At 40.4% G+C, this 12,156-nt stretch overlaps 1 protein-coding gene across 1 annotated transcript in view; it reads left to right on the plus strand.

The window, feature by feature from the left end:
* Nucleotides 1-12,154, plus strand: part of LOC138752901 (cell division cycle and apoptosis regulator protein 1-like) — a gene marked incomplete at its 3' end in the record, with an annotated part of 41,390 nt that extends 29,236 nt beyond the window's left edge. The window contains exons 16-20 of the mRNA XM_069915511.1: nt 583-906; nt 1,932-2,049; nt 9,606-9,679; nt 10,626-10,775; nt 12,125-12,154. Of these exons, the coding sequence (XP_069771612.1) occupies nt 583-906; nt 1,932-2,049; nt 9,606-9,679; nt 10,626-10,775; nt 12,125-12,154 (696 nt within the window). The remainder of the gene's footprint in view (nt 1-582; nt 907-1,931; nt 2,050-9,605; nt 9,680-10,625; nt 10,776-12,124) is intronic.
* Nucleotides 12,155-12,156: the final 2 nt, after the last annotated feature.

Consider the following 12,156-nt stretch of genomic DNA (forward strand, 5'->3'; position numbering starts at 1 on the left):
GGGTTTGTCCTTTTATCCTGTTCTCAGCATCCAGGATGCACTCCAGACTTCACTGTGATCAGTCCAAGCCAGTGGACTCCCCCACACAAATGTGACCTCAGGAAAGGGGCAGGGGCAGGGAATCCACACAGATAGACCCCTGACAGTCTGCCGCCCAGTTCTGTGAATGGCCAAGCCCAAGATTGCACCAGGTTACCAGGGTGCGGTGCAACCCAGATGAGACATGCACCCTTCACGAATTCAAAAGAGGGTACAGACTCTCAAATTCCATATAGAGGTGGAACATAGACTTGGGACACAGAAGTAACAATAGTTTGAGTGGAAAACGCTGTCTTGCATTGTCCACCCTAGGTGTGGCCACGGTCCTGAAGGAGATATTCAGTGGGAACCCCTCTTGTGGCCATGTCTGGATAGTGGGTGTGAAGAAGTTGATGTTCTGATGGGACAGAGAAACATTTTCTGATTGGGTGTTCAGGTTGTCTGTCCAGGACCTGACCTGGACTGTTCTACGCATTTGTCCACTTAGTTCTTAGTATTGGGATGCCCATTTAGTTTTGTGAATGGATTCTGTTTTGCTCTCAGGTGTTGTGGCTTGCAGAGATGTTTGGTGAGATGCTTCAGAGGGACTTTGGTTACACTATCTACAAGGCCCTGCTGGCGTACCCAGAGAAGAAACCAGAGGAGGTTCCCGAAAAGCCAAAAACAACAACTGCCAGTCAAGAGCAAGAACAAAAGGATCAGGAGATGGAGCCAGAGGAAAAGGATAAAGAGCCGAAGACTGAAGGAGAGGAGGGGGAGAGTACAGAGGAGATGAAAGATGTGGAGGAGTCAAAGGAACCAAGTGATCCACCGGCTAAACCCACTGCCATGGAAGAGGATGAAAACTGGGATTGGGAGCTGACAAAGGTATGGGCAATGGGGAAGTGAGGGGCCAGTGTGCAATGTTCTGAGTGGGTGATGCCTAGTTATTTCGTAGCCTGGTGTTTTGGAGAGAGAAAGAGATGGCTGGGTAATTTTAAATTTATACATACAGCAGGGTAACAGGCCATTTCAGCACCCAAATCACCTACAGCCCCAGTATGTTTTTAACAGTGGGAGGAAACCGGAGCCCAGACACAGGGAGAACCTACAAACTCCTTATAGATGTGTGGGATTCAAACTCTGGTCCCGGTCACTGGTGCTGTAAAGGCGTTGCCCTAAAGTAAACAACAAAAATTGAATGGTAGACGCAATGCTGGAGTAAATCAACAGGTCAAACACTTTATATAATAAAGATACATAGCCAACATTTCAGTATTGAGCCCTTCATCAAGATATGAACTATATGTAGGCAGGCGTCCGAACTTGGTTCGGCACCAGTTTACATTTGCTCATTCCTTGATGAAGAGCTCATTCCTGAAATGTTGCTTATGTACTGTATCTTTATCTTTGCTACATAAACAACACTTTTTTCAAGTCAATTATCATCTGATTGTACAAGTACAACTCGACGAACTAGTATTTTCCAGTTCTTGGTGCAAAACACGCAGGCACACAAGGAGGTAACACACATAAAGACAGATAATACATATGCAAGACAATATTCATATATACAAATCCTGATCGTAGACACAGCGGGATGGGTTGGCTATTTCATCAGGTTGAGAACCTGAAGTGACCAGTGACCTGCTGAGTTTCTCCAACATTGAGCTTTTACTTCAATCACGGTGTCTGCAGACCTTCATATTTTACTGCTACGTTAAATTATCATCCCTAGTTCTTGCCAATTACTTTAAATTAGCATCTTCTATCGATCTCCTGATTGGGCGGGGGGGGAGTTTTCGAAAGCCACCTCTCGTTGGAGCACAATGTTCTTGAGGCAGTCACGGCTAGGCTGTGTGGCAAAGTGGGTGTGTGCGTGCGTGTTAAACACTTCATGTTACTGATCACAGCCAGAGGAGGGAGAAGCTAAAGACAAGGAAACAAAAGGAAAGGAAGCAGAGGCTGATGATGACAATCTCCTACAGATGGATGATGTCCTGTTCCTGGAAGACAACGAGGAGGATTTTGGTGAGAAAACATGCATTTACGGTTGAACTGTATAAAGCAGGGAAGCTCAGCTTGATGTGTTATGTGTTGTAGTTCATGCTGGTGTTTCACCTCCAATCCATTTTTTTTTTATTTTTTATTTTTTATTTTTCACACCATAAATCACATTAGCCATGATATACACTATTTCTTTTTCACACATATACAGTGACTTTTTCTCCCTCCTCCCAAGCCACCCCCCCACCCCTCCCCCCCCTCATCCATTTTAGGTATACAATCTAGGTTGCATTAAACCAGTCAGACAATGTTGTCATTCAACAAAAATACCCCAGAAATTCTACTGAGTCCATTCTTTTCTTTCCTTCTCCTTCCATCAACTTAGGTAATGTTTGTCCCCGGTAGGTTTTCGCTATTGTATTTAATGTAAGGCTCCCATACTTGTTCGAATATTTCAATATTATTTCTTAACCTATATGTTATTTTTTCTAATGGAATACATTTATTCATTTAAATTTAGTAGTTTCTTCCTTTTAATTTGGTTATGTATTCCCTTAATATTTAAAGTCATATAGTTCAGCGTAGCCCTTTTATATTTTGTTTATCTTCTCTTTCCGTTTTTCCATCATTATCTTTCCTCCTTTTCCATTTCTGTTTTCTTATTTTCAACTCTTTATAAGACAACATTCCTACAACATCCAACATTTTCCTTATTCTCCTATTTCTATCTTCTTTATCCCCAATCTCCCCTTCCCCTCCTGAGTTGTCCTTTATCCCTTGTCGGACAACCACATCTCCCCTCTCCATTTGGATTTGCGAATCCACTCGCAAGCGTCAACTGATTTTGCAGTGACCGCTATTTCCCCCCTCCCCGCCCCCCCCAGAAAAGATTTCACTTTTCATATGTCACAAAGGTCACTCTTTTAATTCCCTCTCTATTCCATTACCTTCCCTTATTAATTCTTGTCTATACTATCTATATTTTCCTCTAAGTACAGATACATTCACGTATGCACATTGTCTCTATTCACTCTTATACCTCTTTACCCGCATACATATCAATCGTGATCATTTTTACTCTCATTACCCGTCTTCCTCCCTCAGTCTATTTTTGTAATTGTTCTGCAAATTTTCATGCTTCTTCTGGATCCGAGAATAGTCTGTTTTGTTGTCCTGGAATAAATATTTTCAATACTGCTGGATGCTTTAGTATAAATTTATACCCTTTCTTCCATAAAATCGCCTTTGCTGTATTGAACTCTTTTCTCTTCTTTAGGAGTTCAAAACTTATATCTGGATAAATGAAGATTTTTTGCCCTTTATACTCCAGTGGTTTGTTGCCCTCTCTTACTTTTTCCATTGTCTTCTCCAGTACCTTTTCTCTTGTAGTATATCTTAGGAATTTTACTACAATAGATCTTGGTTTTTGTTGTGGTTGTGGTTTAGAGGCCAATACTCTATGTGCCCTTTCTATTTCCATTTCTTGCTGTAGTTCTGGACATCCTAGGGTCTTAGGGATCCACTCTTTTATAAACTCCCTCATATTCTTGCCTTCTTCATCTTCCTTAAGGCCCACTATCTTTATGTTATTTCTTCTGTTATGGTTTTCCATTGTATCTATTTTTTGAGCTAGTAGTTCTTGTGTCTCTTTAGTTTTTTTATTAGATTCCTCCAATTTCTTTTTTAAGTCTTCTACCTCCATTTCTGCTGCTACTGCCCGCTCTTCCATCTTGTCCATTTTCTTTCCCATTTCTGTTAAGGTCATCTCTATTTTGTTCATTTTCTCTTCTGTTGTTTATTCTTCTTCTTAAATCATTAAATTCCTGTGTTTGCCATTCTTTAAATGACTCCATATATCCTTTAATAAGAGAAAGTACCTTCTTTATCTTGCCTTTCTTTTCTTCTTCTATTTCACTGAACTCTTCCTCTTCCTCTTCTTCTTCCTCTAGGTTGGCCATCTGTTGTTTCTTTGTTGCCCTTTCCTTCTCTTCTTTCTTGTTTCCATTGTCTTCTGTGGTCTCTTCTTGCTGCAGGTGTTCTGCAGCTGTCGTTGCCGGCTGTGGAGATCGACTCCCCAGCTGGTCCCCCCTCCCGTCGGTGTGTTTTTTTTCATGCACGGTTGCGCACTTTTACTCGGCTCAGCGAGCCATTTTTGTAGTCCATTATTTACCGACCTGAGGGAGCGGGTTTCTCTCTCCGCAGCGGGCCTCTTCGGACAGGTAAGGCCTTCTCCTTTTTCCTCCTTTGTCTTCTCTTCCTCTCTTCCTACCGTTGCTTTCGATTTTTCTTTTTTTGTCGCCATCTTCTTTCCACCTTTATACTCACTTTTCTGTAACTTTTATTTCTGTGCCTTTGTGTTTTCCTTTGTTTTTCCCGACTTTTCTGGAGAGGGCTGGAGATCACCGTCCGGCCACTACTCCATCACGTGACTCCCCCTTCTTTGACCTCCAATCCTGAGGAAATATTTAACCCTGTAGTGCCACAGTGTCCATCTCTAGAATTTGTCCTGTGTGGAGCAACACCCAGAGCTGCATAGTTTCACCTTAGTCTTGCTGACCACCATTGATGTTCACTAGTACCTAATCATCACTATTCTGCCTGCACAGCATTACTCCAGGCACGTGGTCTGGGCCTTGAAAAATTCTAAGACCATAAGATATTGGAGCAGAATAGGCCATTCTGCCCATTGAATTTGTCCTGCCATTCCATCCTGAGTTGATCAATTCTCCCACTCAGCTCCACTCCCCTGTCTTCCTCTGCCTCAAATACACCCAATGATAAGGGTGGGGGGGAGGGAGAAGAGGGTGAGCTTTGTTATATGTGAAGATAAAAGTCTTTTCTGGAGGGGGTTGGGTGGGAGAGAATAACAGTCACTGCGAAATCAGTTGATGCTTGCGAGCGGGTTCGCAATCCAAATGGAGAGGAGAGTTGTGGTTGCCCGGCAAGGGACAAGGGGCAACTCAGAGAGGGGGGGTAGGGGGAGACATTTGGGGTTAAGGGAATTTTAGATGTGGGAATAGTGGAAATATTTTATGTTTTAGAAGTGTTGTCTTACAGTGTGTTCAAAAAAAACCAGAAATGGATATGGGGGAATGGTGGTGGTGAGGAAGCGGAAATGAGAGGAAAACAAAGTATGTAATGGCCATGTTGAACTATATGACAATAAATATTAACGGAATACATAACCAAATCAAAAGGAAGAGGCTATTAAATTTACTGAAGAAAGAAAAAATTGATATAGCATTCGTGCAGGAAACGCATCTAACTGAAGTGGAACATAATAAATTAAGGAGAGACTGGGTAGGGCAGGTAACGGCAGCATCGTATAACTCAAAAGCCAGAGGTAAAGCTATATTAATCAATAAAAATGTACCAATCAAAATAGAAGAGGAAATAATAGATCCAGCAGGGAGATACGTAATGTTAAAATGTCAGATATATTCAGAATTTTGGAATTTGCTCAATGTATATGCACCTAATGAAGAGGATCAAAAATTTATGCAAGATATCTTTTTGAAGATTATTGATACGCAGGGGAATATACTGATAGGAGGGGACTTTAACCTTAATTTAGACTCAACGATGGATAAAACTAGAAAAAAGACTAGCAGAAAGAACAAAGTAGCCAAATTTATGGTTAAATTATTCAAACTTTTGAATATATGGAGGAGACAACACCCAAAGGAGAAGGAATACTCATATTATTTGAGTAGATATAAAACAAGGATTTGTCAGCCCACATCCAAGGGAGAGTTAGGAAAATGGAATATAAAGCTAGATTGCTATCTGATCATTCACCCCTGTTATTAGCAATAGAACTGGAGGACATCCCACTGAGAACGTATAGATGGAGATTAAACTCCATGCTACTTAAAAGACAGGAATTTAGAGAAATTATTGAGCGCCAAATTAAAATGTACTTTGAAATAAATACGGAATCAGTGAAAGACAGTTTTATATTATGGGATGCAATGAAAGCCTTCATCATAGGGCAGATAATAAGTTATGTAACTAAGATGAAAAAGGACTACAATCAGGAAACATCTGGAAAGGGAAATAGTAAGTACAGAAAAAGAACTAGGAACAAAGGAAGATGCAACAAAAAGAAGAGAATTGGCAGACAAAAAAATAAAATACGAAACACTACAAACGGACATGATGGATAAGAACATAATGAAGACAAAGCAGAAGTATTATGAGCTAGGAGAAAAAACACAAAATACTAACTTGGTAGCTTAAAACAGAACAAACTAAAAGAATGGTATTGGCATCAAGGAAAAAGGACAAACAAATTACATATAACCCAAGGAGATCAATGAAAACTTCAAGGAATTCTACGGGCAATTATATAGAACTGAGAACGAAGGGAAAAAAGACGAAATGGGTGAGTTTCTAGCTAAAATTGAACTATCGAAATTGCAAGAAGAGGAGCAAAACAAATTGATAAAATCATTTGAAATAGAGGAAATATGGGATTATATTAAGAAAACTACCGAACAATAAAACTCCTGGATAGGACAGACTCCCAATAGAATTCTATAAAACGTTTAAAGACTTATTAATTCCTCCTCTCCTGGAAGTAATGAACCAGATTGAAGAAACACAAAACATGCCAGATTCATGCAAAACAGCAATAATTACAGTAAAGACCGGGAAAGATCCACAAACACCAGAATAGACCAATATCTCTACTCAACTCAGATTATAAGATAATAGCAAAACTGTTAGCAAACAGATTGGCCGACTGTGTACCAAAAATAGTAAAACTAGATCAGACTGGATTTATTAAGAAAAGACGAACAACGGACAATATCTGTAAGTTCATTAGCTTAATCCATGCAGCACAAGGAAACGACGCCAACAGTATTCCTTCTCCTTTGGGTGTAGACGCAGAGAAAGCCTTTGACAGAATAGAATGGAATTATTTATTCAAAGTACTACAGAGGTTCAACCTACCAGAGAAATATATTAATTGGATTAAAGCATTATATAAGGGACCATTGGCAAAGGTGACAGTAAATGGATATATATCAAACCAATTTAAGCAGGTCAACTAGGCAGGGATGTCCACTATCTCCCTCACTGTTCGCGTTAGCTATAGAACCCTTGGTAGAACTGATAAGAACAGAAAATAAAATAAGAGGGATTAAAAAATAAAAGAGAAGGAATATAAAATCAGTCTATCTGCAGATGACATCATAGTATACTTAACAGAACCAGAATTATCAATAAAAGAATTACATAAGAAATTGAAGGAATATGGAGAAGTATCGGGGTACAAGATCAAAGCAAATAAAAGTGAAGCAATGCCAATGAATAATGCGGATTTCACAAAGTTTAAGAAAGAATCACTATTTAAATGGCAAACAAAAGCAATCTGATACCTAGGTATTCAACTAGATAATAATCTAGGCCATCTATGCAAATTAAATTATCAGCCATTAATGAAGAAATTACAAGATGACTTAGAACATTGGAAAGATTTACCACTAACACTGATAGGAAGGGTAAATTCCATTAAAATGAATTTCTTCCCAAGGATACAATACCTATTTCAATCGTTACCAATTCACTTAATAGAGAAATTCTTCAATGAGCTAAAGAAAATAATAAGGAAATGCTTATGGAAGGGTGGGGGGGCGGAAACTGAGGATAACGCTAGATAAATTAACAGAATGACACAAACAAGGGGGCTTACAGCTACCAAACTTTAAGAATTATTATAGAGCAGCACAATTAAGATACCTATCAGATTTTTTTCAAACAAGGGAAAAACCAGATTAGAGCTAGATAAAATAGGGGAGATGGTACCTGAACATATACAATATAAGTGGGATAAAAAGCTGGTGCAACATGGGAATTCACCAGTATTACACCATCTGCTCAACATTTGGAAGAAGATTCACGTAGAAAGGAAAAAAACAAATTATCAACCACCAAAATTAATATTGACGCAAAATCAACGAATCCCTTTCACCATAGATAACCTTTCCTTTCGAGAATGGGAGAGAAAAGGGATCAAAAGAATAGAAAATTGTTTTTCGGGAAATAAATTATTATCTTTTGAACAAATGAAGTACAAATATGGAATAACTCACAGTACGATGTTTGCATACCACCAACTGAAAACCTACTTGAAGGACAATTTGGGAAGCAGGCTGAGGTTACCAGAAGGAAGCAGTTTTTAATATGTGATTACAGACACAATGATAATTAAAAGATTTATAACCAACATGTACATCAAACTGCAAGAGAAAGAGAACAATGAAATAAGCTGTAAACCCAAACAAAAGTGGGAACAAGATCTAAACATAAAGATAAAGAATGAAACATGGGAAAAGCTATGCTCCAGAACTATGAGAAATACAATAAACACGAGGTTACGCATGATACAATATAATTGGTTACATAGGCTATATATCACGCCCCAAAAGTTAAATAACTGGGACCCAACACTATCAGGTAGATGTTTTCGCTGTAAGAAGGAAACGGGAACAACAGTACATGCAATTTGGGCATGTGAGAAAGTGGAAAAGTTTTGAGAAGATCTAAATCAGGTATTAAATAAAATCACAAAAAATAACATACCAAAAAATCCAGAGATCTTTCTTCTAAGTAATATAAGAAGTAAAGAACTTGGCCTCGATTTGGATGGAGCATAAAAAAGATTTATTATGATAGCTTTAGCTGTAGCAAAAAAATGTATTATGTCAACCTGGAAATCAGAAGATAGCCTGAGAGTACAGCAATGGTACATAGAAATGAATAAATATATTCCATTGTAAAAAATAACATATAATTTAAGAAATAACATCACAGTATTTGAACAAATTTGGGAACCGTACATGGAACCCAACAGATAGGTCCTACTGCGGACCTCCACCCCCTAAAATGACAGAATGAGAAGAAGACGAAAAGAAATGACCCAGTGTATAAAAGTGGATGACACAATTTTCTTGTTTATTTTCATTGTGTGATGACATTGTTTAATGGGCTTAATGTATTGTATATGTTGAACGTTGAGTGGGTGGGGAGGGGGGTGGGAAGGAGGGAGGGGGGGAAAGGGGAGAAAATGGCACTGTGTATATTCAAGAGGGAAATGTTTGTGTGTATTTTGGTCAATATGGTTCATAGTGTGAAAAATAATTTAAAAAAATTTTAAACACCCAATGACCTGCCCTCCACAGCCTCCCCTGGCAGCAAATTCCACAGATTCACTACGCCCTGGCTTCAGAAATCCCTCCGCATCTCTGTTTTAAATGGGCACCTGAAGTTGTGCCCTCTAGTCCTCGACTCCCCGACCGTGGGAAACTTTGCCACACCTATTCTGTCCAGATCTTCACAAATTAAAAATGCATCTTTGAGGATCCCCTTGTTCTTCTGAATTCCAATGATTAAGTCCAAGAGCTATCAAATGTTCCTCATATGCTACTCTTTCATTCCAGGAACTGTTCTTGGGTAATCCAGTTTGATCCTGGGAGTGCGTGGTGCGTGCTGCTCTGCCACCTGCCTCCCCACTGCCTTACCCTGTTCCCTGCACCCAATGAGCTTGTGATGATGTGCAGTGTTGCTTATTGCAGGTATCTCCAACGCTGGTGATAAGAAGCCAAACGAGAAAAGCACTGAGGCAGAGAGTGCATCTGTTAAAGAAACGGTAAGGAAAGTGAGGTGCAGTGAGGACGGGGTGGGGGGGTCTTCTTGGAGGTGGCAGCAGTGGGCAATATCTGCCATGTAACTTGGGGATTGGGGGAATGACCAGGATCAGAGAACTCAGGCAGGATGGGTTTGGAGCTCCATGGGTGCGTGATTGAACTGTGTCTAGAATTGGTGGACGTGTTTATGGGCTGGTTGAGCTAGAGGTTGGGTAGAATAAACACTGGTAAGAATGGTGCAGCAGGTTAAACCTCTGCCTTGAGCTGCCAGAGATCTAGGTTCAATCCTGAGTTCTGGTGCTGTCATCGTGAGGTTTGCATGTCAACTCTCTGTGATTTGTGGGTTTCCCCACGGATGCTCCACTTTCTTCCCACATCCAAAAGACCAGAACATTGCAAGTTACTAGACCAATCCACCCACTCACCCACACACCTAATGTACAAGGGAGTGGCGGAAAAAGGAAGGAATTGATGGGAATTTTAAATGTAGTCATACAGCACGGTGACAGGCTATTTCAGCCCATGAGTCCATTTTACTCCCAATTAACCTGCATCCCCGGTACATTTTGTGGGAAGAAACCGGAACCCTCAGGGAAAGCCCACACAGACACGGGGAGAATGTACAAACTCCTTACAGACAGCACAGGATTCAAACCCGGGTCCGGTCCCTATCACTGACGCTGTAACAGTGATGCTCTGACCACTATGCCAAATATGAAGAGAATAAAAGGAATTAATGAAGGGTTCATTTAACGGTACAGACATGGTGGCTGAAGGACTTCTCTGTGCTTCATCCTCCAAGCCCACAGCCAAGAGTGTTGAGTGCAGGATCCATCTAGCACAGTAGATGTTACTGACTGATGGGGGGACAGATGTGGTGGGGCTGGGTGTTGCATTTTCGTCAGGGGTGGGCACCAACAACTGTTTTGGTCTGTGTTAACTGTGCAGCAGGAGAAGGATATCACCCAGATGGTTACGCTGCGCAAGGACGTGCTGCTTGCCTTTGTTTACTTCGACCGCAATCTGTGTAACTACCTGATGGAGAAGGATCTGGAGCTGATCCTCAGCACTCTGGGGTTGCACCTCACCAGAGCACAGGTATACATACTTGCTTCAGCGAGGGGCACAGCTTTCCGGTTCCATCATCTGTGCTCTGACTCACTCTTTCACTCCCACCTACAGTGGCCTCCTGGCATTTTGAGAATGAACTATGGCTGAATTAATTGGGAATGGTTTCACGGCAAAGCAGATTGCCTGATATTGAACATACTAAAATTGTACTAACTAATGATCTTGATACTGCATGGTGATTCTGATCCTGGACAATAGCTAACACTGAGTTGTTCCCTGGACTGGAGAAGCCTTTAGTATCTCTAACAGGATACAAAGTTGCTTTGAATCTTGGCCTCCTCTGTAATGGTGAATCTCTGAATTCATGCCTGTCACCATCCAAGCATTCTGTTGCACTTGCATGCCTATGTTGGGATTCTGCCCGGTTGCTAACATTCAGCACATCGTACAGCAGGAGAGGCCAAACCTTTTTGGTTGTGGTCCACATACAGAAAAATAGGAGTCACGGGCCAAACGGCATTAAGCCCAGCAGTTTTCAACCAGTTACACTGCAAGAAAAACTTTTTAGACCAGAAAACCCCTGTGCCATCAAAAAAAATGTTCTATCAAAATAAGTATATGACACCACTGAACAGTTTAACTGTTGACGTGACAGAAGTTTATTGATGTGCTCTCACATTACAGTCGGCATTTCTGTATCAGCTGCTCTTAAATTTAAATAAATACAATGAATTCTTTAAAATTCTCATTTAAAAATCAGTGCAAAATAAAGAGGTGGGTGCTAAATAGGAACAGGAGAAAAGATGAAGAAAGGGACCAGGCCGCCTCCAATGTTCCTTCTCAACTCTCAGCGAATACAGTTCACAGCCCAAGTGTCCACCTTAATGATGATGATGTAATGTGTAAATATGTAGATGGGCTATGAAAGGTCACAGATTCGTTCAAATTAAACACACCTCCCCTTGACTTCTGTGGAAAAGTATTCGTTTTCCCTGCCATGTCTGAAATTTTCGGTACTCCCTCGCTATTTTCATCTTTTCGATTCCACCATGTTTAATCAACTACGGTAACTTTTTTTTAAACTGAGGTAAATGTTTTCATCAATGAGTAACATTTCAATGGTTGGTTTAGTGGTTGTTGGAAACACCTCTAGTATTGAAACTAAGAAATACAGTGCATTTTATTGTTAGAGACAACATTATAACGGGCCATATCCCATTTTATTTTTAAAATTTACCCTGGACTACTTAAAAATGGGCAATGGGCTGCAGTTGGTCCTCGGGCAGTAGTTTGGTTTACAAGGCTTTACACTCCTCACAAAAGGGATGTTTATTAGCATGCCACCCAGCTCAGATTTGGATCTGCCTGTGTTTCAGATTAAACAGATGTTGGGGAAAATATGCACCCA

This window comes from Narcine bancroftii, chromosome 2 (assembly GCF_036971445.1).
Source record: "Narcine bancroftii isolate sNarBan1 chromosome 2, sNarBan1.hap1, whole genome shotgun sequence".
NCBI classification, from domain to species: Eukaryota; Metazoa; Chordata; class Chondrichthyes; order Torpediniformes; family Narcinidae; genus Narcine; species Narcine bancroftii.